Source organism: Lemur catta, chromosome 2 (assembly GCF_020740605.2).
Source record: "Lemur catta isolate mLemCat1 chromosome 2, mLemCat1.pri, whole genome shotgun sequence".
NCBI classification, from domain to species: Eukaryota; Metazoa; Chordata; class Mammalia; order Primates; family Lemuridae; genus Lemur; species Lemur catta.
In genome coordinates this window covers 24,565,207-24,589,827 of record NC_059129.1, presented here as the reverse complement: position 1 = coordinate 24,589,827, position 24,621 = coordinate 24,565,207, and the positions used below count along the sequence as shown (strand labels likewise).

At 48.3% G+C, this 24,621-nt stretch overlaps 1 protein-coding gene across 5 annotated transcripts in view; it reads right to left on the bottom strand.

Annotated features, from left to right (window-relative positions):
* Nucleotides 1-1,723: 1,723 nt before the first annotated feature.
* LOC123631567 (transformation/transcription domain associated protein) overlaps nt 1,724-24,621 on the bottom strand; it is a 114,315-nt gene continuing 91,417 nt past the window's right edge. For all 5 annotated transcript variants that reach the window (XM_045541330.1, XM_045541331.1, XM_045541332.1 and 2 more), the window contains 11 exons: nt 22,333-22,534; nt 20,735-20,899; nt 19,133-19,223; nt 17,706-17,905; nt 16,591-16,852; nt 11,609-11,834; nt 10,675-10,892; nt 8,806-8,990; nt 5,777-5,980; nt 5,494-5,688; nt 1,724-2,895 (listed from right to left, as the gene is read on the bottom strand). In XM_045541330.1, coding sequence (XP_045397286.1) covers nt 2,611-2,895; nt 5,494-5,688; nt 5,777-5,980; nt 8,806-8,990; nt 10,675-10,892; nt 11,609-11,834; nt 16,591-16,852; nt 17,706-17,905; nt 19,133-19,223; nt 20,735-20,899; nt 22,333-22,534 — 2,233 coding nt within the window. In that variant the 3' untranslated portion in view covers nt 1,724-2,610. The remainder of the gene's footprint in view (nt 2,896-5,493; nt 5,689-5,776; nt 5,981-8,805; nt 8,991-10,674; nt 10,893-11,608; nt 11,835-16,590; nt 16,853-17,705; nt 17,906-19,132; nt 19,224-20,734; nt 20,900-22,332; nt 22,535-24,621) is intronic.

Below are 24,621 nucleotides of genomic sequence, written 5' to 3'. Positions count from 1 at the left end.
AAAATGTAGTATACATACAGCGCAATATATATACAGTGGCATATAATCCAGCCTTAAAAAGGAAGAAAATTCTGACACATGCTGCAACATGGATGAACCTTGAGGTCTCTAAGTGAAGTAAGGCCAGACATGAAGGATTCAGCTTACACTGTATGACTGTGGATTTCACTCAGAAGAGATCCCTAGCATAGTCGGATTCACAGAAAGTAGAAGGGTGGCAGCCAGTGCTGGGGGAAGGAAAATAGGGCATGTTTCATGGGAACAGAATTTCAGTTTGAGAAGATGGGAAAGTTCTGGAGATGGTTGGTGGTGATGGTTGCACAACAATGTGAATGTGCTTAATGTCACTCAACTGTGTACTCAAAATTGATTAAAATGATACTTTGTTATATGTATTTTGCCACAATAAAAACACAATAACAGCACTTACCGTGAAATGGTGTTTGGAGAATCAGAGCATGTGATGTGAGTGGCCCCATAAGTGAGCCCCGTCCCAGACTTGCCCCAGCTCCGGAGCCGCAGCCTCCTGGGGACCCCACTCCAGCAATGCTGTGCTGGGGTGAGGAAGCTGGGGAGCGTGGTCACCAAGGTGCTGGTGCAAGGTCCCCTGACTCCAGGTCCTTGAGCTGGAGCTCAGAAGATGCTGGATCTTCACGGTGGGGGACTGTTTCCTGCCCCAGCTGTTCAAAGGTTGGTTTCCCAGCAACCGAGGGCAGCACCTGAGCCGCTGTGTGGGTGAACCTGGCAGGAGACTCGGCCTCTCTTCACCAGCAGCACTGGCTCCAGACTCTAACTCTCTAGGGTAAGAGACAAATGTTCTCTCACCTTAATGCCACCCACGCACCTCCACCAGCACCACACCAGGCTCTCCTGGAGTGCGAAGGCAGCCCACACAGTGGCTCACACCGTGTTGCAGTGAGGACTCCTGGGGAGGTCCCTTCCCCACTCAGGCCTGATGCTGCGCGGCACAGGTTAGCTGCCGGATTCACATGGAGTTGAACGTGCGATTGCTCATCATTTTAGATGCACAGCTCCCATCATTCCGAGTCTACAGATAGCTCTCTCCAGGGAATTGGGAAATGACTTATAATTAGCTGCAAAGAACAAACAGGAGAGTCTAGTTAGATGGGCAAAGCCTGGCCCCTCAGCCTTAAACTGGGATCCAGGGTGCAGCTTGGGGGCTTGGAGTCATGCTGGACGGGGTCAAAACTTTTCTCCACTGGCTCTGGGCCTTGGACAAACTACTTACCCTCTCTGAGCTGGAAATCTCTTCTCTGTAAGGAAGGGAGCAGCCCCTCTGGGCTGAGGCCGGAGAGCAGCACACAGACCTGCTGCAGCTGTCGGCACTGCCCACGGCAATGAACTCGTACCCAGGTCATAACCCAGCAACACAGCTACGGCCTACAGCTTCCCAGAGGACATCTGGGTCGCATCCTGGAGACTTGACTTTGCAGTGAGATCTGAGTAAACCCACAGGCATCACCCCGTGGTGGCCTGGGATGACAGGGGGGCAAAGGGAAGGCAAGAAAGAGTCAGGGGCCCAGCGCAGCGGCCCAGAGAGGGGGCCTTGCTGGTATGTCCCTGCAAGTCTCGTAAAAGGCCATCTTCCTTGAAGAAACCCAGCACTTCCCAATGGGCACGTCCTTTTCAATTCAGGGATGTTGAGGTAGAGGAAACATACCTCACAGAAATAAGCATTTTAACACAAATAAGAGACAACAAATCCTTTTATAAAATATTTATTCTAAAAAAAAAATCACACTGTACAAATTTAGATAGAACATTCTCAATGCTGTTTTATAAAAACGTGAACATAACAGAAGGACTGGAGTTAAACTTTCATTGCTATTTTTTCTTTTTAAATTAGGAAGAGAAAAGTAATTTTTTTTTCCAGGTACAATGATAGTAAATGTCTGAAGACATGGGAAGAGCCCACGATAAAAAGCACGAGATTCACCTGCCAACTCTCGCAGTTCTGTCCCCCCAGTTGACTCTAAACCCCAAATAGACGAGGAACTGCTCCCCCAGGCGGCGGCGGCCTGGTCACTCCGCGTCAAACACTCAAGACCGCCGACGCCACTTACATACAGCATAAAAGTTTGTGCTCAGAGAAAAGCCAGCACGGTTTGTTCATAATTTCCTGCTTCTCTAACAAAGTGGGTTTCTGTACACGGGTTACAAAGGTCTGTACAAAAGCACGCGGCTGCTGCGAGGTGTTCTTTTTGAAAGTTAAAAACGGTCGGGCGGAGCCGCCTGCCGGCCCGGCTGTCTGTACATTCACAGGGCGGCGGGGAGGCCGAGAGAAAGAATTCACAGAGATTCCACACTGGACAATCCGGGTTTCTAAAAAGATTATTTTAAAAGTCTGGAGGAGGTTCCAGCTCTGCCGTTTCCGGCTGCCTTGCCGTGAGTCGCAACAGTTCAGCTCTCTCTCAGACTAAATCCACCCTCTTTCACACACAGGAAAGCTCCCGGGACAATAACCACCCGGGAAACGGCAGGACTTTCGCACATAAAATTCCCCGCAAGGCAGCGGCACGTCATAAAAGCCAGTGGGCCGGGAGCCCAAGGCGCCCTTCACATTCCGGGTGGGAGCGGTCGCGGTCGCGGTCAGAGCCACGGGTGCCAGGCAGGGTCCATGCGGCACAGGTTGTCCAGACTGTTTGCCGCGGCCACCAGGGTGTTCACTTTGCTCTCGCCGCCTTCGAACTGGGCAAGGTTGTGCAGGCGGGTCATGATGGCGGTGACGGCTTTCTGAACCAGAGAGACCAGCTGCTGGCTGTCCATGTTCTCGGGCTGCCCGGCGGCCGAGAGAGGAGAGGAGGTGTCCTCCTGCGTTTTCTTGTGCCAGGCGATGATCTCGTCCCGGAGCACGGTTTTCAGGATGCCGTCCACCTGTGTGAAGGAGAGAAGGACAGGACCCAGGCTTAACCGAGGACAGCCCAGAGGAGCAGCTTCCTCGCGAGGCGGGGCCAACCCGCGGCTGGCAGACAGGCTGGAGAGGCCACCTGGGGACAACCCCCTTCCTCTGCTTGGGGCAGTGGCCAAAAGGCCTCAGCATCACGACACTTTTGCCTGGTCTTCGACAAGCCAGGGCAGGGTATCTGGGTGGGACGTGCCACACGCTGCTGTCTGTCCCATGGCTTCCAGCGCCTGCCGAGTGTCAGGCCCGCTCCAGGCAGCGCGGCTATGGGTGAACAGGACAGAAAACCGCACCCGGCCCTCAGGGGCTCCCCCTGACAGCGAGCAAGTTCCCGCCAGGGGCTGCGGAGAACAGGGCCGGGCGAGGCGGCTCGCAGGGTTCTCCGACACGCCAGGCCACACGTGGACAGACCAGAAGGAAGTGAGGGGGCCACGCTCGTGGCGCTGCAGGATGAGGGAGCCACCACGCCAAGGCGGGGACAGCAGGGGCGGGCCTGGCTGTGCTGGAGCAGCAGCGGGAGGACACGGCACAGGCTCCAACACACATCCCACCTGGGCACCCTTGGGTAAACTACTTAAGCCCTGTGCCTCAATTTCCCCTTTTGTAAACAGGGCACAGTCACATAGCCTCTCCCCCCAGCGATGTGCAGATTCAAGGTGAACGTCAAGCGCACACCAGCGTCTGGCCAGACTCGCATTTCTAGTCACTGCGCCATCAGTGGTGCCATCGGGGCTCTCCTTGTACTCCGAGTAGCTGGAAGTCACGGAGAGTGCTGAGCAGAGCATAACAAGACAGGGCTTTTGTCCTAAAGGACGGCTCCAACCACGGGGTGAGAGGCCTACGTGGAGCTTTGTCCCCACGGGGGTGACAGAGCTGGACCCATGAGGCGCGTGAGGCCGGCTGCACACTGGGAGGGTTTGGTGTCCTGGGAGGAGGCTGAGGGAATGGACGCTGCAGGACAGCGGCCACATGCCGGGAGGGAACCGCAACCAGGTCGGGGATGAGGCAGGGCTGGAACTCAAGGTTTAAATTTGCAAAATCAAACATATGTGTGGGAGTGAGAGTCAGGACGGTGGCTGAGACGTCCGGGACTGGGAACAGGGAGAAGAGGGCGACCGCTCGTGCAAGGAGAGAGCCGGCACAGTCCGCTGTCGTGGTCCAAGGAAGCAGAGGGCTCTCATTTCAGGCACCTTAGCAGTCACTTCAGATCAGGGAGGTTTTTATCCTGCCCTACTCGGGGCCAACAGAGCATGTTTTCAGAAGAGATTCCCACACAGAATTTACAAAATGGTCTACATTTGACCTAAACTTAAGGCATTCACTAAATTTAGTCTGTCCAGAAATTTGTGCCCAAAGTTTGGAGATCTAACTTCTTCCCTCCTACAGCAGCACAGTCTGCAAAGAGTAACGCACGGTGTCACTCCAAGTCGTCACGGTCTTAAGTCTTTTTACTTAAATTTTTCAAATGAAATGCCATTCTAAGGATATCCCCATGGATGTTTCCAGAAGTATAACATTTCTATCTAAATCAGAACTTCCTATTTCAAGCCTTATGCCAGAGGTAACAATAACAGACTACCATTTGCTGCACTAGAACACAGACTCCTTAATTCGAGAACAAACACAAAGGCCAGTTATCTTTACTCATGTTCATAAAGGCGCTTGCTGTATCCCGAACAGCCTCCCGCGTTGACGGACACGTGCCACTACCCATTAAAGAGCGAGGTGTGTATAACGTGTGGTCCTTGTTCACAGCTAAGAGTTTATGCAATCATTTAAAAACTGTTGTGCATCAATGTTTTTGGAAATCAACTGGTTTCTGAGGCCCTCTCTAGATGCAAACTGCTTATCTCGGGGGAAAAAAAGATACAACTATTCTCCTAAGTTAAAAGAAAAATAAAGTAAGCTTGTGTTCAGCCCCTAATTCCAAAGAGGATTTTGGTGGAGGGAGGAGGGATGGGCTCGGAGTCAGAATCCCAGTCTTCACTGCACCTGTCCCTGCTCTGTGATCTCTGGAGTGTCACTTACTTTCCCTGGCCTTGGTTCCCCATCTGAATGAGCATTGGGGGAATTTGATGAGAAGCCACTTCAGCAGCCTGTGCCCGCCACAGGGAAGGCGCCTGGGAAACGGCAGGTCTGTCCCGTTCCCGTGGCAGAGCCATCAGACGCCCCGGCCTGGCCTCACGTGCACCAGGGCACCTGGCCACGTCTCACACCCCTGGCAAGGCCAGCGCCACCCCACAGAGAACACTTCTGCCTTTTCACACCAGGAAGATGTGCAGAATCGGACACGGAAGCTGCTGTACAAAACTGACAGTGGGAACAGGGGCAAATTACCCAGTGGAGGCTTCTAGATTCCTTTTCACAAACTTGGTTCCTCGATATTCTCAACGCTTCTGGACAGAAACATTTCCAAACCACTCTCCCAAATGCATAAACTAATTGTCCAGCAACAACCGGCCCTTCTAACTCGACATTCCCCCCGTCGCTAGCGGCGAGCAGCTCTTGCAAGGCCCAATGTGTGTGGGAGTAACCCCGGCCCGTGCCGCTCCCAGGACATCGAGACCCACCTTAAAGTTCGGCTGCGCGAAGCAGCGGGCGACAGCGATCATGGAGGCTGTCAACGGGCCAGAGACACCGATGGTGGTCAGAAATTCGGAAATGTTGGGGGTGAGGCGGAAAGGGACGGGGCGGTTGGCATCCAGGTCTCCAGTAGCATCGTTGATGTCAAATCGAAAGTAGGCAACATTGAGTTTGCCGGTGTCCTAAATTTCAGAAGGAGACACTTCAGGAACTGCATCAGCAGAATGGTGATGTCTAAAGGAGAGGGTGTGGCTGTTCACAGCAAGTTACCTGAGCGATCTGTAGCATCTCGGGGTTGAGTCTATTCAAATGCAGGACGAATTCTGCAAAGCCGATCAGGGCAAGCTGGATGGTGAACATCTTGCGGAAGGTCCAGTAGTCCGTGGCGTTGGGGAACGTGTGCAGGGCCCACTCTTTGAGCATGCTGCGTGGCACCATGTTACTCTGAACCTCCTTGAGGATGTCTCGCAATACCTGAAATACATCACTCCGTGACCCTCCCATCTCATTAACTGATTTTTTTTCTGCAAAATGAAAACTCTCAGATTGCAGTTACTTAGTGACTTAGTATTATAGAGTGAATTTTGTTGACAAAAATGTGTATGCATCATTATTAGACTGCATGTGAGGATGCATAAGACTGTTTCATTTCCTTAAGTACCCATGGAGCTGGTCTGAATAAAACCCTTAGCTGCATGATGTGTGATATCATTCACCTTACAAGAATGTAGGTCAGTATCTGGAAACAACTTCTACCCTTCTTAACTATAGAATATACTGGCTCAATTAACAAAAACAAAAAATGAATAGGTGGATACCAACTCCACCACCTTCAAATCAAAGACTATTTTTTTTTTTTTTTTTTTTGGAGGCAGGGTCTCACTCTATCACCCCTGGCTGGAGTCCAGTGGTGTCATCATAGCTCACAACAACCTCAAACTCCTGGGCTCAAGCGATCGTCCTGCCTCAGCCTCCCAAAGTGCTAGGGCTACAGGCACGAGCCACCATACCCAGCCCAAATCAAAGACTACTAAAGACAAAAATTTTATGAACTGAAGGAGCTAGTCTAAAAACAGAACAGATATCAAACAACACTTTAACTGAATTCTGTACTGAAAGACTCACAAGACTACTTCAAACATCACAAATTTAGAGAGGGCCTCTATAAAAGAGTTGATTGAGTTAATTTAGTTCTCGTTAGACCAACTGGTAAAGGCGCAAGGTCTGTTCCAGGCTAAGTCCTACCCACGTGTTCTGAATAGCCACTAGATGCTTTGTATGTTCTGGATACAAGTTACTTGATACAAGTGACTTCACCTTTTTTCCTGTGTCTTGGCCATGTTTTCCTGATTCTTTGTGTGTCTCATAATTATATTTAAGTACTATAATTTGGCAACTCTAGAAATCGGATCCTCCCCCAGCTAAGATTTGTTGCTATTTTTTTTTTTGTGACTTCCCTGAACTAATTCTGTAAAGTCTATTGAAGTCTCTGCTCAGTTAGCTTAGTGATTAGCTCAGAATTTTGATAGAGATTTTCTTAAATGCCTTGAATCAACAGGTCTTCCGCCTTTTCTGAGGGCCTGTGGTGGTGTGTGTGTGGCCATGCCTTCAACACGGCCAGCTGGAGTGGAGAGGAACAGGGCGTGTCTAGTAATGGGTGTGAGGTTTTTTTGGGGGGTGATAAAAATTTTCAAGGTAGATAAATGGGGGGAGATAGATAATGGTGATGGCTGCACAACTCTGTGAATCTACTGTAAACACTGAATTGTGTAGGTACTTTATGAAGGGTATGCACAGTTTTATGGTAGGTGATTATGCCAATTTAATATTTGTAACAATAAAGACGCTATAAAGAAAACAAACCAGGGACAAAGGGTACGAAGAGGCCAGGAAGCTGGGTTCTTTTGTACCGTCAGCATCTCCCCAGCTCAGCAGGGCCCTCGCACTACGTCCAAGCTGGACCAGCCTCAGCCTGGTCAGCCACGTGCTGTTTATCAAACAAAAGGGGCTTCTGACGTCAGCATGTGTTTGCAGGCACAGGTCACTGGCTTCCACACTGTCAAAGGTAAATGTGGCCTTAAGAATATAATCCCACTCCTCTCCTGCAAAAACCTGGAGGCTGCCCGAGGTCCACAGAACGACCAGGCCATGACCTGTGGCATGAGAAAGCCCTGGCACCGATTCCCAAGGGAGGCCCAAGCTCGGTACACAGAGGCCGATCAGAAACAGGGAGCCGCACCTTTTGCCTGCACACGGGTGGAGGCCGCACCTGCCCCGCAGCCTGGAGCACCTTGGGCCCTGCTGTGCCTGGACCCTGCAGAGGGGGTGAAATGGACACCCCTTGGGCTCAATATTCCTGAGCAAAACTAAGCCCTCTGAGAGCTAGATGAACCAGAATGAGTCCCCGGGAGACCTGGGGCAAGGCCGCAGCACCCACCTCTGTGGTCTCTCCTTCTTGGGACCCACAGAAAGTATCACGACAGCACCCGGGCAAGGCCAAAACAGCTGCCTCTTGGTGCTCCACAATCCTGAACAAAGTCTTCTCATCTGAAGCCGAGACCGGCCCTGCTTCCACCAAGGGCAAAACTCTGCAGGTGAGGAGAGGGGCCTTTGCACCTCTGAGGGGCTGCAGACAACAGCCGCCCAGGACGCCTGTGGCACAGTGCTCCTGGCTGAAGCAGCCAACACAGCTGGGCCCACCTGTTTCAGAGCTCATCACTTTCTGTATTGCAGAAAGTGTATACGGTAATGCCCCAGCAGCAGAGCAGATGAACATGAACAAATACAGACCATAAATAGCCTCACCACACTCCAGATCAGGTCTGGCTGCTAAACGAGTTTGCCATAAATTTATTTTAAAAAAATCTAGCCAGGTGTGGTAGCTACTCAGGAGGTTGAGGTGGGAGGATCACTTGAGCCCAGGAATTCGACGTTGCAGGGAGCTATGATCACGCCACTGCACTCCAGCCTGGGCAACAGAGTGAGACAGTCTCAAAAAAACAAAAATCTAATTTCTGGGCTTCTTTATAAGTTCATGTAAAGGACAAAGGACCTCTCCAAGGTTGTGAGCTCATCTCTGTCCAGTCATAACAAACCATCTGCAGCAAACGTGCCCTCACGAAGATCAACGGCTGCCTAATTTCTGCAATCTCCTTAGTCTAGTAAAGTTATTTTAAGTGAGACGAACACCCCTCAAAGAACGCCCCACTATGTCCTGAGCACACTTGTCGTCCAAGCACCACCATGAGAAAGCAGCCACGTGCAGGGGCCTCAGCAGCCCTGCCGGGCCCGACTGGTACCTGGTGGCTGGCCTGGGTCCCCCGCGCCTGCACCGTGGCCAGCCTGTCATAGTAGCGGGAGATGGGGTTGTCGTGCTCGATGCCCTTCTTGGCGCAGCGCTGCTTGTAGATCTCCACGAGGGAAAGTGAAGAGGGGTTGTCTTCCACAAGGCGCATCTGCGGGGACACGGCCACCACCCGGGGAACTGGGGCCGGGGAGAGAGAAACGGAGGCAGGTTAGCACTGGGCTCCACTTCCAGGGCGCGTGCCGGGAGCAGAGCCTGGCTCTGTGAGCGCAGAGGAAGAGCCCTTGTCACACCCACCTCTTCCTGTCTAGGGCGACGGCACCTGTGCTCACGAACAGAAATGTCTCAGGAGGCAAACTTAAAAAATAAAAAATAAAGAGACTCTGCCAAATGTTCACTCTTTAGAGGTCCTCCTTAATCAGAGTTTACTTCCAGAAGAATCCTGCCCCACCCCCACACCCCACAATTTATCACGTGTAATTTTGCTAACTTGCCTTCCATTATCTAGAGTAGGGGGGGTTCCATCTTTGGAGAAGAAAATAACCCCAAGTCATTTTCTGTGTCCTGTGGTTCAGATACGGAACGCCACCAGCGTCGATCTGATAATTCAACCCAGTTAACTTGTAAGTCATCCACACAGAGTGACCAGCATTCTGTTCCCCAATCACTATTCTAGTACTTGGGACGCAGTTTGCTAAGCAACTGGACTCACACGATGGTGACCAACCTCACGACGAGGGCACCAGCTGGAAGCAGCACAGCAGAGCGCTGGGTGTGCCCGCCCTGGGCCACCCCACGGCCTGAGTCTGCCGCCTTCCTAGTGACGTCACCCTGGGGAAGGTTACTGGACTTGTGTGAACTTTAGTGTCTTCATCCAAAAGTGAGATAACAGCACCTGCCCCACAGGGCTGTTTGTGGATTATATGAGGTATTTTATTAAGATATTAGATTACGGTAATATTCAGCAATTTTTGTTGCAAAAAGTTACAGATCACGTTACACACATGCTGAAACACAGACAGCTTCCTATAATGCATGTCGAGCTTTCTTTAGACTTGTTTTTTGACTCTATTTCTTATTTTGAGATATTAAACTTAAGGGTCAGAGACTTCAGGTCAAAATGGGTTGGATTATACCTTGGCTATCAGAAGAAAGCTCCACAGGAACTAGACAATATGCACTGCGGTGTCCTCCTGACCCCAGGGACTACATGCTAAAATATTATTACGATGGCTCTCGTCTCTGGGTAGAATTACAGGTATCTCGTCTACTCCCCTGTTCCAGACAAAAACTGGCCACTCACAGCAACTCAGCTGTGAAAACAACCTAGTAAGAGGTTGCTTCTTATTAGCTACTTGTGCACTTGGCAACGATTTCTGTGGCCTTCGTAGGGCTGCTGGCCTGTCCTAAGTCTTGCGTTTCACTCACGAAGGCCACCTCAGGCAGCGCCCACACAGTGCACGTGTGGTCTAGAGGGAGCACGAGCCCTGGCTGCAAAGCTGACATGTGCTGTCACACACCAGCAACAAGCCCTTGGCTCAGCCCAGCTTTCGGCAGAGCACGGAAATGTTCCCAAAGAAAAAGGCAGCGCCCATGTGCCCGGTGCCACCCCTTCCAAATGAACACTCCACAGAGCTGGGAAGGCCTCGGGGAAATTAGAGCAGAGCTCCTGTCCCACAGCGAGGAGCCTGAAGGCCAGAGTGGCTTCCTGCAGGAGCAGGGGCTGGCGGGGTGGGGGCTGCTCCCATCCCCAGGCCCTACCTGCTTGCCACACGGCAAAACATCCTCTGCTGCGGACACCGTGCCACATGCACACCCTCTGGAGCTAACGTGAGCTGTGTCCCTCAAAGCTCAGCTCTCGTACCTGTGAAAAATAAGTGCCTCTTGGTGGTCTCCTTTCTCTTCTCCAAACAGGGATTCAGCAGGCGGAGCAGCTGCAACACACGCTCTTCCCGCCGCGACTCGGTGAGGCAGGCGTCGTTCATGACGAGGTAGGGGTAGATCTTGCCGTTGTGCCCGCGGATGTACAGCCTCCGGGCCGCCGTGTTGTGCTTCTGCACGATCTCCACTCTGGGCATGAACCTACCAACGCGAGCAAACAACAGGACATGAGCTGAGTCTCAACTTCCAGTCCTTCTCTTATGAAAACAGAGTTTCCAGAACTGTCACGGGAAAAGACTGCAGGTGGGCAGTCATTTATCAACTGTGCATGCCCCGCCTCCCCGTGACAAGGCAGAAATGGTATCACAACATTTTATAACTGAGTGGCCACTGATGGGAGCTGGGGAGGAGGGACAGCTGGCCAGGACATGTGCCAGGCTCGGGGGAAAGGGAAACTGGACTCTGGACGTAGGGAGCAGCAGAGCTCTGCGTCTGGTTCAGAAATAAAAACGAAATACGTGGCTTTGTTAAGGGAAGCCTCTTTGAAGCACTTTTTATATTTCAAATGAGAGGCAGCGTGCTCTAGTAAATTCTACAACCCTCCCATTCCGTCTTGAATCCTGTGCTTTAAGAGTTTACAAAAGACTGGGACCCTTCACATTTTGCCAAGTTCTGCAGGGATCTGAAAAGCTCCTTTGCAAAGCAAACCCCAGCTTCACTGAAGACAGTTAACCTATCAGTTAGATCAGAACTTTTAAGGTGCCCGATCACTCCAGTCCTAGAGCAATCTTAAGTTCTCTCATTTCCGGGAACCAACGTCTGAAATACCCCACAGGGTCTCCCCGAAGCTTCCCACACAGGCTCCGTGTCCTCGGGGGGCCGTGTGAGTCACCACCCGCCAGGCCTGGCTCACTCACCGAGCGATTTTGATGTAATAATGCGTTGGCTTTGGCATCAGAAATTCCCCAGGAATTTCCACTTCAGCCGTCTGTGATGAAAAATTGCTCAAAAACCGGCACTTTTCTTCTATGAGGAAGAATTTTGGAAGTTGCTTCGTTTTAGCCTCTAGGATTTTGATCCACTTTTTCAATTTAGAAATGAGATTATGAAGCTTCATGGATCCCGGAACACTGAAGTCAAAATCTTCAAAATAAAACAAGGTTAAAAACATTTTTGACCATTTGGGCTATTTCCAATTCACTATAAAATCGCTGCTTAAGCACCTACCAGCTACAAATTAGGCACGTTCCACATGTAATGAGGAACAAACCAGCACCTCTTACTCTATAAAGTGTAAGTTGAGGCCTGAAAGAACCAAAGAAGCCCCGTCTGGCACCACGCACGGTGCTGCGAGGAAGAGGAGAAACAAACCCCAACACGACACCCCAGGCTCCTCTCAGGGAACGGTGTGGGCTGAGATGGCACGTGGGCCCCTGAGCACCCACCTCAGCGCATGAGGCTCGGGCCTTGGGGACGCCAGGAGCTGGACTGAGGGCTGCCTGCGAGCCCTGACAGCAGTCCGGGGGCCTGTGTCGCCAGGGCCCTAAGACCCCACCCAATGCCGGGTCGGCAGCACCACTTGAGGACTCGAGTCACGCCGAGAAACAGAGTCCCCGAGTCAAAGCCAAGGCGGCCCTGATGGAGCCGGGGAGTGGGAGGAGCAACGCCAGGAGAGCACTAAGTTCTAAATGAGCCCATTGGAAGGAATTAAGGCAAGAAACCAAAATGACAAAAATGGAGAACATTTTCACTTAAAGCAATTAAAAAAATCCCTGGTTAATGTATTTCTCACGTTACTGAGACTCCATATTAAAAGATCAATTAAATTAAAAAGTACTTCTTTTAAAAAAAGACCTCACCTTCCTCCCAGATGAGCTCTGGTGCTGGGAGTCTCGCCACGCTAACTCGCCCCCACGCAGCGCTGCTGTAAAGCAGGGGCCCTGTGGGAGCCACGCAGGCACTGTCCCCAGGCCCGGGTATCCTGAGCCCAAAGGAAACGCTGGCTGTGCCGCGGCAGCAGAGACGCCGTCATGCGCCTCCGGATGTGGCAAAAGAAGGCGAGTCCCCCCTTGCTGTGGCAGAGCCTCCTGCAGACTCAGCAAGCACTTGCCTCCCCCCACCTCCCCCGTCCCCAGGGCAGCTGCAGTTGGCCGGGAGCTAAACACACAGAAAATGACGGACAGGCCAACGGCATCAGTTTGGAACCAGAGAGTGGTGAAGGCCTGACTGATGCCGAGCATGAGAGGCCCACACGGGCAAGGCCCCCAAGCAGGCGTGGCCACCCATGTGCAAAACCTGCCGTCACCTCTTCCCGCCCTGGATGTCACCGCTGCACCAGGTGCATATTTAACACATAAACTACGTGGCTCGGCAAACAAACCATCAAATCCCACGCCATGCTCCCTATGAAATGGTCCCTAAACAGATCTGTACTATTGGTGTTTAACCCAGAAAAGTGATTTAATCCAACCACTTGAGAAAAATCAGGCTGTGAGACTTAGTAAGAGAACACACAGAATACACAACCCCTGTGTATACTGCGTTCCACAGGCAGGTTAAAGTGTGCAGGTTATTTTGTCGTTAGGTGCCAACTCCAGACCTAACCCTTAGGCACATGAAGCTCAGTGTGGTGCAGCACTTTGGAGCCCTGGGAAGTCGGACCTGCTAAGGCCCAGCTCGTGCACTCACAGCTGTAGGACTTTAAGCTCATGCTGAGCCTCCTGGGCCTCACTTTTATCACCCGTGAAACGGAAGCAGGAATAACATCTACCCCACGAGGATTAAATTACCCGAGGCAGCATACGGTAGGCATTCAGCCTAATGTCTGGCTATTCTAATAGCCTAATCTTCGCTGTCCACATAGGAACTTAGCTGTACACAAACGCAATTGGTTTTAGGAAAGCCAACGTATTTTCTTCTGTTTTTTTCATGGCATTTACCTAGTTTCCCTTTCAGTTTAAGCTCCGTCATCGCCCTCCTCTGTGCTCCTCATAGTGAGTGTCATGATGTCACGTGAGCAGGTGGCGGGAGAGGCTGCCACTCACCAAGGCAAGACGGGGCGAGGTTCCCTCCCTGCAGCAGAGCTGCGATAGAGCCCACCCATCTGGGACGCAGGCAGCTTCCCAGGCGGGGCTGTTTCTGCCCCACTCTGGATCAAGAAGGTGCTGCCAAGCTCATGCCTGATCTGTTTCTTTTAAAACTTTTATCTTGAAATAATTAAAGATTTATAGGTTACACAGAAATGACACGCATTCCTGAACCCCTCCTCCGATGCCAGTGTCCACCCCTAGCACGATGCTAAAACTGAGAAAGTGACACTGGCACAAACCAGAGCTGATTGAGATTGCGCCAGCGATGTGTGCACTTGGGTGTGTGTGTCTGTGCAGTCTTGTCACACGCGCAGCCTCGCACAACCACCACTACTCTCAAGACGCTCGGCTGTACCTTCACCACCAGGCCCCCCGTGACACTTCACAGCCACATCCGTCTCCTCCCTGCATCCCTAACACTTGGCTACTACTAGCCCATCCTCCATTCCTGTTCTTATGCTATTTTACAAATGTTTCATAAGCAAGAATCATACGGTGTGTATCCTTATGAATTGGCTTTTTGCACACAGTGTAACGGTTTTTTGAGGTTCATCCAAGTTGCTGTATCAATAATTAACTCCTTTTTATGGCCGAGTATGGACGTACTACATTTTGTTTATGCATCAATACCTCTGGAAGGATATTTGGTTGGTTTCCAGTTTGGGGCTGTGACAAATAAAGTGGCTATGAATAATCTCATACAAGGTCGAAACAAAAATAAGTCTTCATTTCTCTGGAATAAACGTATTGTGCTGGTCTTGAACTTTCTTCCAGCTCTTTACGGACAGCTGGTCAGCAGCCAACACACACAATATTGCCAGAGACAGAAGTGCAGTTCGTAGGATGGAACGTGGTGTGGACAGAAATGACCTCCCTGTGAGCAGGAGGAGCAGTGGGCGGACGAGCTCCTGACTTAAGTATCTGAAACTTGCCCCAGTTTGCAGTGGGCCGGAAGCCTCATAAGCTGACTTCTATCTGGTTTCAGTTTTTGTGATTTTTTTTTTTTTTTAAACATCAAAACCCAGATGATTTGTCCCACATCTGAGTCTCCACTTCAGACTACATTTGATTTAATGATCTGGACATTTTAAGATAAAAGCATACTGAACACTTCTTTTAAGTATTAATAAAATATGATGATTTTCATAAAACTTTCATCTCAGACTCTTCCTCTTTTCAGACAAGGGTAGCAGACAGACCACACATCACACGAACTTCACAAAGAAGCCTAAGCTGATGAAAGCGCTTCAAAATAAAAGACACGATACGACATGACTTGTCCTCTATTTTTCAAAAAGCACCTTCCTCAGGTGTGGAAGTCTCAACCTTAAGGTGAGTTCAGTGTTACCTTTAATGTCCAACTCACACATCAAGAACAGGGAGCCCAGCACCCCATGACTGTCTGGGTGACAACAGGGGCACGTGCACATGCTGTATTTCACAGGGATTCCAAATCATGGGCCAGGTCCAGTGGCTCACACCAGAAAACCCAGCACTTTGAGAGGCCAAGGTGTTCGCTTGAGGCCAGGAGTTCGAGACAAGCCTGGGCAACACAGCGAGACCCAATCTCTACCAAAAAAAAAAAATTAGCTGGGCATGGTGGTACATGTCTGTAGTCCCAGCTATTAAAGAGGCTGAGATGGGAGGATTCCTTGAGCCCAGGAAATTGAGGTTGCAGTGAGCTATGATGAGGCCACTGCACTACAGCCTGGGCAACAGAGTGAGAGTGTCTCTAAAAAATACAAAGTAAAAAATAAAAAAAACAAAAAAACACAATCAGTCATGGCTCTAACTGCAAAGCATCCTTTATCACTAATGGGATAAATATTTTCTTTTGCATTATTTCAACCTACTCTACACATACATATTCTTAACTGTGTTCTCTAAGATAATTTAAAAGATACTTTAAATGCCTAAAGCTGTGGTTTAACCTACTAGTGAAGAAAACATGTTTTAAAGACTATTATAAAAGCACTAATTAAGCTTTTTCTTTTTTAACCTCTGGGATATTACATCAGACAAATCTTGTTTTCACGTGATAATCACTCATGAACCAGACACTTGAGGTTAAGAGCCCGTAGAGTCACTCAGGTGGTTAACTCCACACTGGGGACCAGGCACCCATGGGCTCCTGCTCTAGAGGGACAGGCAGGTCAGGGGGACGGACGCAGACCGAGGAGTGAGAATCAGACGGGACGCGGCTGTGCCTGTGTGCGGCAGAGGGTGCGGGTGTGCACGATCGGGACGCACGTGCACGCACGAGTGTGCAAACTAGGGGTGAGAATCCCTATTTGGAGATGAAGAAACCCAGGCGGAGGGAAACCGGGACTCGCTTCCCTTAGATCACACAGTAAGAGGCGGAGGCAGGACCTGAGCTCCTGTGAGACTAGGAAAATGCACTACCCCGAGCAAAGCCCAAGTACTGAAAATACAATCTCCCTGTCATTGTGCCCCAGAACCCCCGGCAAGAGCCCCACACCTGTGAATGCCACCATCACACCCAATGCTGCCTCCCACCAACACCAAGTGAAGAAGGGTCACAGGTAGGCAAGCGTGCAGTTTGGCTTGAAAACCATGCGCTTCTACCCCGTGTTAGAGCCGGGCAGCTCTCGCTCCAAACCCTGACCATTTGCTAGAGAAGGACGTGCAGCCTGAGCCTTCATGTTCAGAAGCCTTATTTCAAACAGCATAAGCACATACAGTTTGGTGATAAGAAAATGAATGGATATAATTAGCTTAGATGTTAAAGACCAAGGAAAAACAGCACAGGGAACTTACACTAGGCACAGGGAGAGCAAAGTGAGACTCACCTGTCGTGAACTGGCCTTTCAGCTTCTGAAAGACAGGGTCCTGCGCGGTGGCCTGGGCCCGCCTGGCCAGAGACTCGGAGGCGGCGCTGGAGAACATGGTTGAGACGTTGGACACGTTCTCCAGTCCCACCCCAAAGGTGCTCACCAACTTCTTGACAAAATTCAGAGTATGGGGGGTGATTTTGGCATCGGACACAGCTCCGCTTTTCTCAAATGCCACCGAGTAACACTTCGCCAGGCCCTGTTGGAGCTGCCTGAGAACCTAGAGGGAAGAGGCCAAAGACAGTTGACAAAACAGAGCTCTCCGTTCAAGCAGCCGCCCGGCCACAGTGTTTGTCAGGCACGGCCCCTCCCACCGGGGTTGCTTCTGCCCCCACCCGGCACCTGGCACCTGGCACCCGGCAGGTGTGAAGCCGGCGTGTGGGAACAGACAGAACGCTGTGCGCCACACTGGGCACTGGTGTTTTTAACCATGAGAAGTAATGGTGCTGGCCATGGAAAAAACACAAAAACAGAAAACCCCATTCTTGTGGGTCATACACACATACCCGTCTGCGGGTTAGCCATAGAACAATCTGATTTCCAGGTAGCTTTACTGTTACCACTGTGAGTCTGCACACACGTAAAACTCTGACAGTAGTAACGAGCTGGCCTCTGACCCAGCTAGGTAAGTATCTGGGCAGCAAAGTGTATATTATTTTGTCATCAGCTCAAACATCAGTAAGGAGGTGGCCCGGGTGCTGCAAAGATCCCTGAGGACTAACCCCCATCTCTGGAAATTATAACTCGGCAGCCTATGCCACAGCTCCTGTGGACAATTTGGTCGACTGGTGGTACTTAAGTCACCACGCTAAATGAGCAAAGCAGCATTTTAACATCAAGAAATGGCTTCCTCAACGTCATCCTCTTCTTCTGCAGTCTTCTGCTTCAAAAGTTTATTAAGGCTGTAGTAGAGTGCAGAGATTAGCTAGTTTTGCCTGCTCCATGGTTAAATCCAGCAACTAATATACAAAATGACCAGGCAGCTAAATCTAAAGATAATACAGCCACAAAAGCATAGGGAATGACAGTTTCCTCTCCAAGTAGCCAGCATGTGCAAGACCACATCCAAATACCTCTTCATGCCAATTTTCTCGGAACCAGACCATCTGATCGACGATGCCTTCCAGGGAAGACAGAAGGGTGGGGTGGAGCTCCCGCTGCATGTGCATGATTCGGCTGCAGCGCCACATTGGTGCTGTGGCTCTTATGGGCCCTGGATCTGATGCAGAGTGGGACTGGTTACCCACCGAACTTGGCTGCTGCTGTCCAGAATCTGAGAGCAACACACACAACACCAATGTCAGCACAAAACTGGCTGATGCCAGAGGCCGGAGCTCTACAGGACCCACTGGCCAAAGGAGCGCTGGTTCCTGCCGGTGTGTGAGCCCCACAAGACCAGTTCCCCAGGGGCTGCAGGGGAAGCCCCTGGTCTCAGGACAGCTGTGCTGAGGGACTCGGGGGTGGGGAGCACAGCTGTCGGCAAGTATCATGTTGAGAGAGAAAGCAGATGTGACAACATGCACCCTGGGAATCCAGGTGAGGGTGTACAAGGGCTCCCTGGGCACTCGCTCCTTTGTAACTTCTCTGTAAGCTTGACTGTTGTAAAAATGAAATGTTTGGAAAAATGTTTCACAATGTGTTCCTTGCTACTAAAGCTCAGAGACTCTAAAGTAATTAATAAGCAAGCCTACATTTTTCACCCAGGAAAGCCAAACCACAATTGTAAAATGGTATTTTTGAGAATTATAGTCATTTGCTCTATGAGAAACACGTTGTAGAATACTTCTATGCTCATTTTTTTCTGGATCTAGCTCATTATACCTATATTATACTTAGCCTTAAAATTAAAAAATCTTAAATTTTCAAATGGCCCAGAGATGAATCTGCCTAGCTAGACTCCCAGGTTAGAGCTGAGAGGGGCTATGCGACCCCCAATCTACTGAATCTCATTAACCGACCAGGGTACCACAGTCCTTAGGAAGACTCTGGGTAGTAAAAACATTGTGAAGCAAATGGTCTTTACTTGTTTGAAGCACCATGATTAGTGGGTAGCTGAAACCGTTAAGTAAGTTATTTCTTTGCATACTAGGGCTATTATATAGAGTAAAAATCTTACATTTTGAGTAAATGTTTACAAAACTTCTGGTAAGACTGATTTCCTTATAACCTAAACAACATATACACACAGCAACTGGCATTCATACTGCTCACCGCAATGCATTCATTACTGAGGCAAGAAAAACTTTATCATTTTCTGTAGCTAAAATTTCATGTATTTTTTTCTACCTGTGGATCAAATTGCATCCTGGCAAAGGAGAACCACAAACTTTGCTCGGAGACCAGGCTTTGTCTTCCAGCCCCCAAGTGTTCCCTCACTGATTAAAGAAAAGATAGGCCACACACTAGGAGTGTGCTGTGGGCCGGGTGTGTTCACAGGGGTCTGGATGTGGCCCCCGGGGAACGAGCCCTTCGAGCCCAGCGGGCCCCACCTGAGACGTACCGCTCTTGTAGCGCTCCCGCTGCTCTATTTTCAGGGTCAGGTACAGCGTGCGGATGGGAAAGTAGACCGCCTGGGGGTACACTCGTCCAACCTGCTCAGAGACACGAAGTCATGAACAGCTTTGTTCCCCAATGAGCTTCTGCATGAAGACAGTCTATACTGAAAATAACATGTCAAGTTGGAAATGGGTTTCTGGTCTGTAGTTGGACTCAGGAAGCAAATACTACATTAGTGATCTAATGCACGAAGCCAGATTAAATAGGAGGTAAAATATCTAGTTCAGCCCTAAAAGACCCAAGACAGATAACACGAGCATTTCATCAACTCTGTCCAGCTGATAACAGAGAAACCACACTTTCCTTTTGTTCAATAAACATTTTCAAAATACTTATGTCCCTGGATCTTACTGAGGCAAATAAAAGAATATATAAATCTTTATATTAATCTTTATATTAAGCACAATTCACTGTGAACTGTTAACTAATTTTAACTAATTTGGTAACAGTCCCACTACCAAATGACTTTATTCTGCATAACTGCGGCAAGGAAGAGATTGAGAAGTCTCGAGTTAAGGCAAGGAATACCAGTTTCACCAAACTGGAGTTTTGTGGCTGAGTCTATTATCATGTTGCTCAAACCTTTCAAAATGAACCTATAAAATGAATAAATAATACCTAACTCTGCCACAGGGTGGCTAACGCACATTAAGAGATGCTCCATGAATGACAATAACAAATAGATCGAATCTGCATCCTGACAGATAAACTCTAAGCAAAATGCCAGCGCTCACGGATATAGTTGGCATCCTCACAAGGAAAAAAAGAAAATCATCCCCGGGGCACAACATGGCTGGTACACCATATGCAAAGAGCAAATTAGACAGGTGAGCAGAACAAGCGCAGTATATTCTAAAGACGTGGCAGCTGTGCTAGTCTTTCATGAGGTTATTATGTAGCACTTTGTAATTCTATAAAAGCAAATACAAACATACTGTAGCCCAAACCTATCTATCTAAATTTCTTCTGTTTCAGTCCTTCCTCTATCCCTCGGTCTTTTCAAAGGAGATGGACATTCTGGAATCATTCTCAAAGGACGGTTACAAAAGCTCTTCTATAGCGCCCTGGCCTGTCCAATTCACCAGCCCTGCTCCCAGTTCCTGAGAGAACTGTTAGTCTGCTACAGAGAAATGCATAAAGGGTGACAATCACAGTCATGTCTACGTTTCAGTCTTAAGGGAAGACTCCGAAGACCTCCTAGCACGACAGGAAATCAGATGTAAAATGCCAGATATACATCTCACTATAATTCTCAGAGTACCCACTAGCAATCTTACATTTTTAACAGTTTATTTTACTTGCATATGTGGGGAAATGTTCAAGCAAAGAAAGTATAGTTTTATTAATAAACTGGACTGCTTTAAACTTCATTCAACCCTGATATTCTCTTTAATAATTTCTCATGCTTCATATTAAGCATGATTAAATCTTCCCATCTCTGACTTATTTTTAATACTCTGCCCATTCAAATTTACTTTGTAGAAAAAATGCAACATGAAGACATGATTTTTTGTGTTTGTGAACACGGACGTCTTGTTGTTCCCACCTGGCTAATCAGGTTCAAGAGCAGCTTTCCCTCCGAGCCCACCAGGCAGGTGAGCAGCTGCGGGATCCAGGCCAGCCACTGGATGGGCGGCACGCCAATGCAGTACTTGTCGACAGCATCTGCCAAAGTGTTTTTGTCATCATCAAAACTCAAAAGCCACAGCACCTGAGACAGAAGGGAAAATTCTAGAGTTGAATGACAATCCTGAGACCCTCAATCAAGTGCCTTTTCACCCCAACATTAAAATACCACAGAGTAGTTTTACTGACCATGTAGAAAAATATCTGTAAGAGCGTGAACATTATTGTTAACATTATGTAAATCTTACAGTGTAAATAAAACCTAAAATTTGGACATGGATTTTCTCTTGATTTTGCTTTAAGGACAATTACTGGCCAGTGGTGACCCCGTGACCACAAGGAAGTGACGGGCAGATGGCTGGGGCCTGCAAGCTTCTAAGTCACATTTACGGTCCCATCCAAACAAAACAGACTTTTGCTAAAAATCTCAGATGCTCAGCACCCTAGTATCAGGGAGGCCACATGCCGGCAGCCTGGTGTCCACCGATGTCTGAAACAAATCCCATCTAGAGGTAAGCAATTTTGGGGTCACATATTTAGGTAGTGTTTGCGTAGCTGGTTTGTGTGTCTACAGTTGGCTATAACTACCTTGTGCTGATGTGCATTCCAAATTTTGACATTAAAACAAGGAATTCTAAAAAATCCAAACGTTTAATGGACAAAAAAGGACAGACAGAATGATTTATTCTTAAGTTTTCTGTAAGAATTAATTCCGGGTTTTATTCATCCGCTTCTTGGGAGGGAAGAGAGGAAGCACCATGAAGAAGAATCTACTCTCGAGTGCTCCTTCATTCGGCAAGCACGTGGCAAACACCCACCCGAGTTTGGAGCTGTGCTGGGACACCGTGTGGAAAGACACCACGGTGACCACCAAAGCATGCCAACTCTGTGACTGTGTGGAGCGCAGCCCTGCAGGTGAGGGACTAAAATCTAACAGGTGTCCAGGAGGTAAGTTCTACTTCCAGATCTCGTCCTACGCCTAGGGGAAGAATGTGTGAGATCCCGCAGACAGCAGTAAGCACTGGACTTGGAGACCTAAGACCCAGACTCCAGGCTGGGCTTTGCCACTTAGAAGTCCTGGAACCCTGAGTATGGCCTGGTCTCAGTTTTCTTAGCTTTAAAATGGAACAGGAGGCTGGGCGAGGTGGCTCACGTCCGTAATCCTAGTGCTCTGGGAGGCTGAGGTGGGAGGATCGCTTGAGTTAGGAGGTCGAGACCAGCCTGAGCAAGAACAAGAGCAAGACCCTGTCTCTACTAAAAACAGAAAAATTAGCTGGGTACAGTGGCGTGTGCCTGTAGTCCCAGCTACTCGGGAGGCTGAAGCAGTAGGATTGCTTGAGCCCAGGAGTTGGAGCTTGCTGTGAGCTATGAGGAAGCCACTGAACTCTAGCCTGGGCGATAGAGTGAGATTCTTTCTAAAAAAAAAAAAAAAAAAAAAAAGGAACTGTAAACATACTTTAAAGAGTGACTGGAATTAAGAGTTAATGTATAAAATCATGCCTCACACTTCAGTCTCACCTTGGCCAAGTATTTCCTCGATTTGCTCTCGTTCTGATGCCGGCATGCATGCAAGTAGCAGGTGATGGCAGACACGCCCAGGTGCAGCTGTCGCTCCTTGACAAAGATGTTCTCCAGGTAGTCGCCCCACATCGCCCAGGCTTTCACCAGCACGTCATGCATCTGCACGGCCGCGGAAAAGGCTTTGTTTGCTTCCTCAGACCTGTGAGGAGACACAAAATCAAGAGAGACACTTTTTGTAATTGAAGTGAACTTCACATAACATAAAACTAACCACTTTAAAGTGAACCTTTCAGTGACATTAAGTCCACTCATGATGTTGTGGAACCATTTCCTACACAGTCACTCCTGATTCCCACCCCCAGCTCCCAGCAACCACCAATCTGGTGGTCTCTACGGATTAACCTATTCTGCATATTTCACACAAACTGAGTCATACATCACGTGATGTTCTCAGTCTGGCTCCTTTCATGTAGGATAGCGTTTTTGAGGTTCATCCATGTTGGAGCATCAGTACTTCATTCCCTTTGATAACTGAGTAAAAGTCCATCATATGTACACACCACGTTTTGTTTATCCACTCATTTCTGTTGTTTCCACATTTTGGCTATTGCAAATAGTGCTGCTATAAACATTCCTAAACAAGTATCTGTTTATTTCAGTTCTTTTGGATATATGTCAAGGAGTGGGACTGCTAGATCATGTGGTAATTCTATGTTTACTTTTTTATGAAACTGTCAAACTATTTTCCAGGCAGTTACAAGATTTTACTATCACACTAGCAATGTACAAGATGTCAAGAGAACTACAGACCCATAAGCTTTAGGAATATGGATGCAAACATCCCGAACAAAAATTAGCAACCTAATTCCAACAGCATATTAAAAGGATTACACGCCAAGACCAAGTGGGATTTATCCCAGCAATACAAAGGTGGTTCAACATAAAAAAACAACAACAAAAAAAATCAGTGTGATACACCATGTTAACAGAATAAAGGAAAAAAACATAATCATCTCAGTTGATGCAGAAAAAGCCATTTGACAAAATCCAACATCTTTTCATGATAAAAGCACTTGGCAAACTTGGAGCAGAAGGGAACTTTCTCACCCTGATAAAGGGCATCTATCAAACACCCACAGCTAACATCATACTCAAGGGTGAAAGACTGGAAGCCTTTCTCCAAGATCAAGAAAAAGACAAGGACCTTGTCGCTTTAATCCAACATTGTACTTGAGGTTCTAGACAGGCAAATTGGGCAAGAAAAAGAAATAAAAGGCGTCCTAATTGGAAGGGAAGACGAAAAGCTATCTCAATTTGTAGGTGACACGATCTTATATACAGGAAATCCTAAAGAAATCCACAAAAAAGCTACTAGAGCAAATAACTTAGCAAGGTTGAGAAGTGTAATATGTGTACAAACTCAGTTGTATTTCTAAACGTAAGCAATGAACACCCTGAAAAGGAAATTAAGAAAATAGCCCCATTTGCATAAAAATATTTAGGAATGAATTTAACGTAAGTGTTGCAAGACTTGTGCACTGAAAACTATCAAACGCTGGTGAATGAAACTAAACACTTAAAGTAATAGAAAGACATCCTGTGTTCATGAATTGGAAAACTTATTATTAATTGGCAAAATTTCTCCCCAAATTGATCTACAGATTCAATGCAATCTCTATCATAATTCCAACTGCTTTTCGTGGGCAGAAATAGATAAACTAAAATAACCTAAAATTCATATGGGAATAAAAGGGACCCCAAATAGCAGATCAATGGAATAGAATTGAGAGTCCAGAAATAAACCCCATACATGTCTGGTCAACTGATTTTCAATCTGGGTGCCAGGGCCATTCAATGGAAAAAAAACAGACTTTTCAACAAATAGTGCTGGGACAACAGGATATCCACATGAAAAAGAATGAATTTGGACCCCTACCTCACACCATATACAAAAATTACTCAAAGGAGATGAAAGACCTACATTTAAGAACTAAATTTATAAAACTCTTACAGAAATGTAAGAAAAGCACAGTAAATGCTTATGACCTTGAATTAGATCATGGTTTTGTATATGACACCAAAAGTATGAGCAATAAAAAACAAATTGGAGTTCATCAAAATTAAAAACTTGGTGCATTAAAGGACACTATCAAGAAAGTGAACAGAGGCCGGGCATGGTGGCTCACGCCTGTAATCCTAACACTCTGGGAGGCCAAGGTGGGCGGATCATTTGAGCCTAGGAGTTCAAGACCAGCCTGAGTAAGAGTGAGACCCCGTCTCTACTAA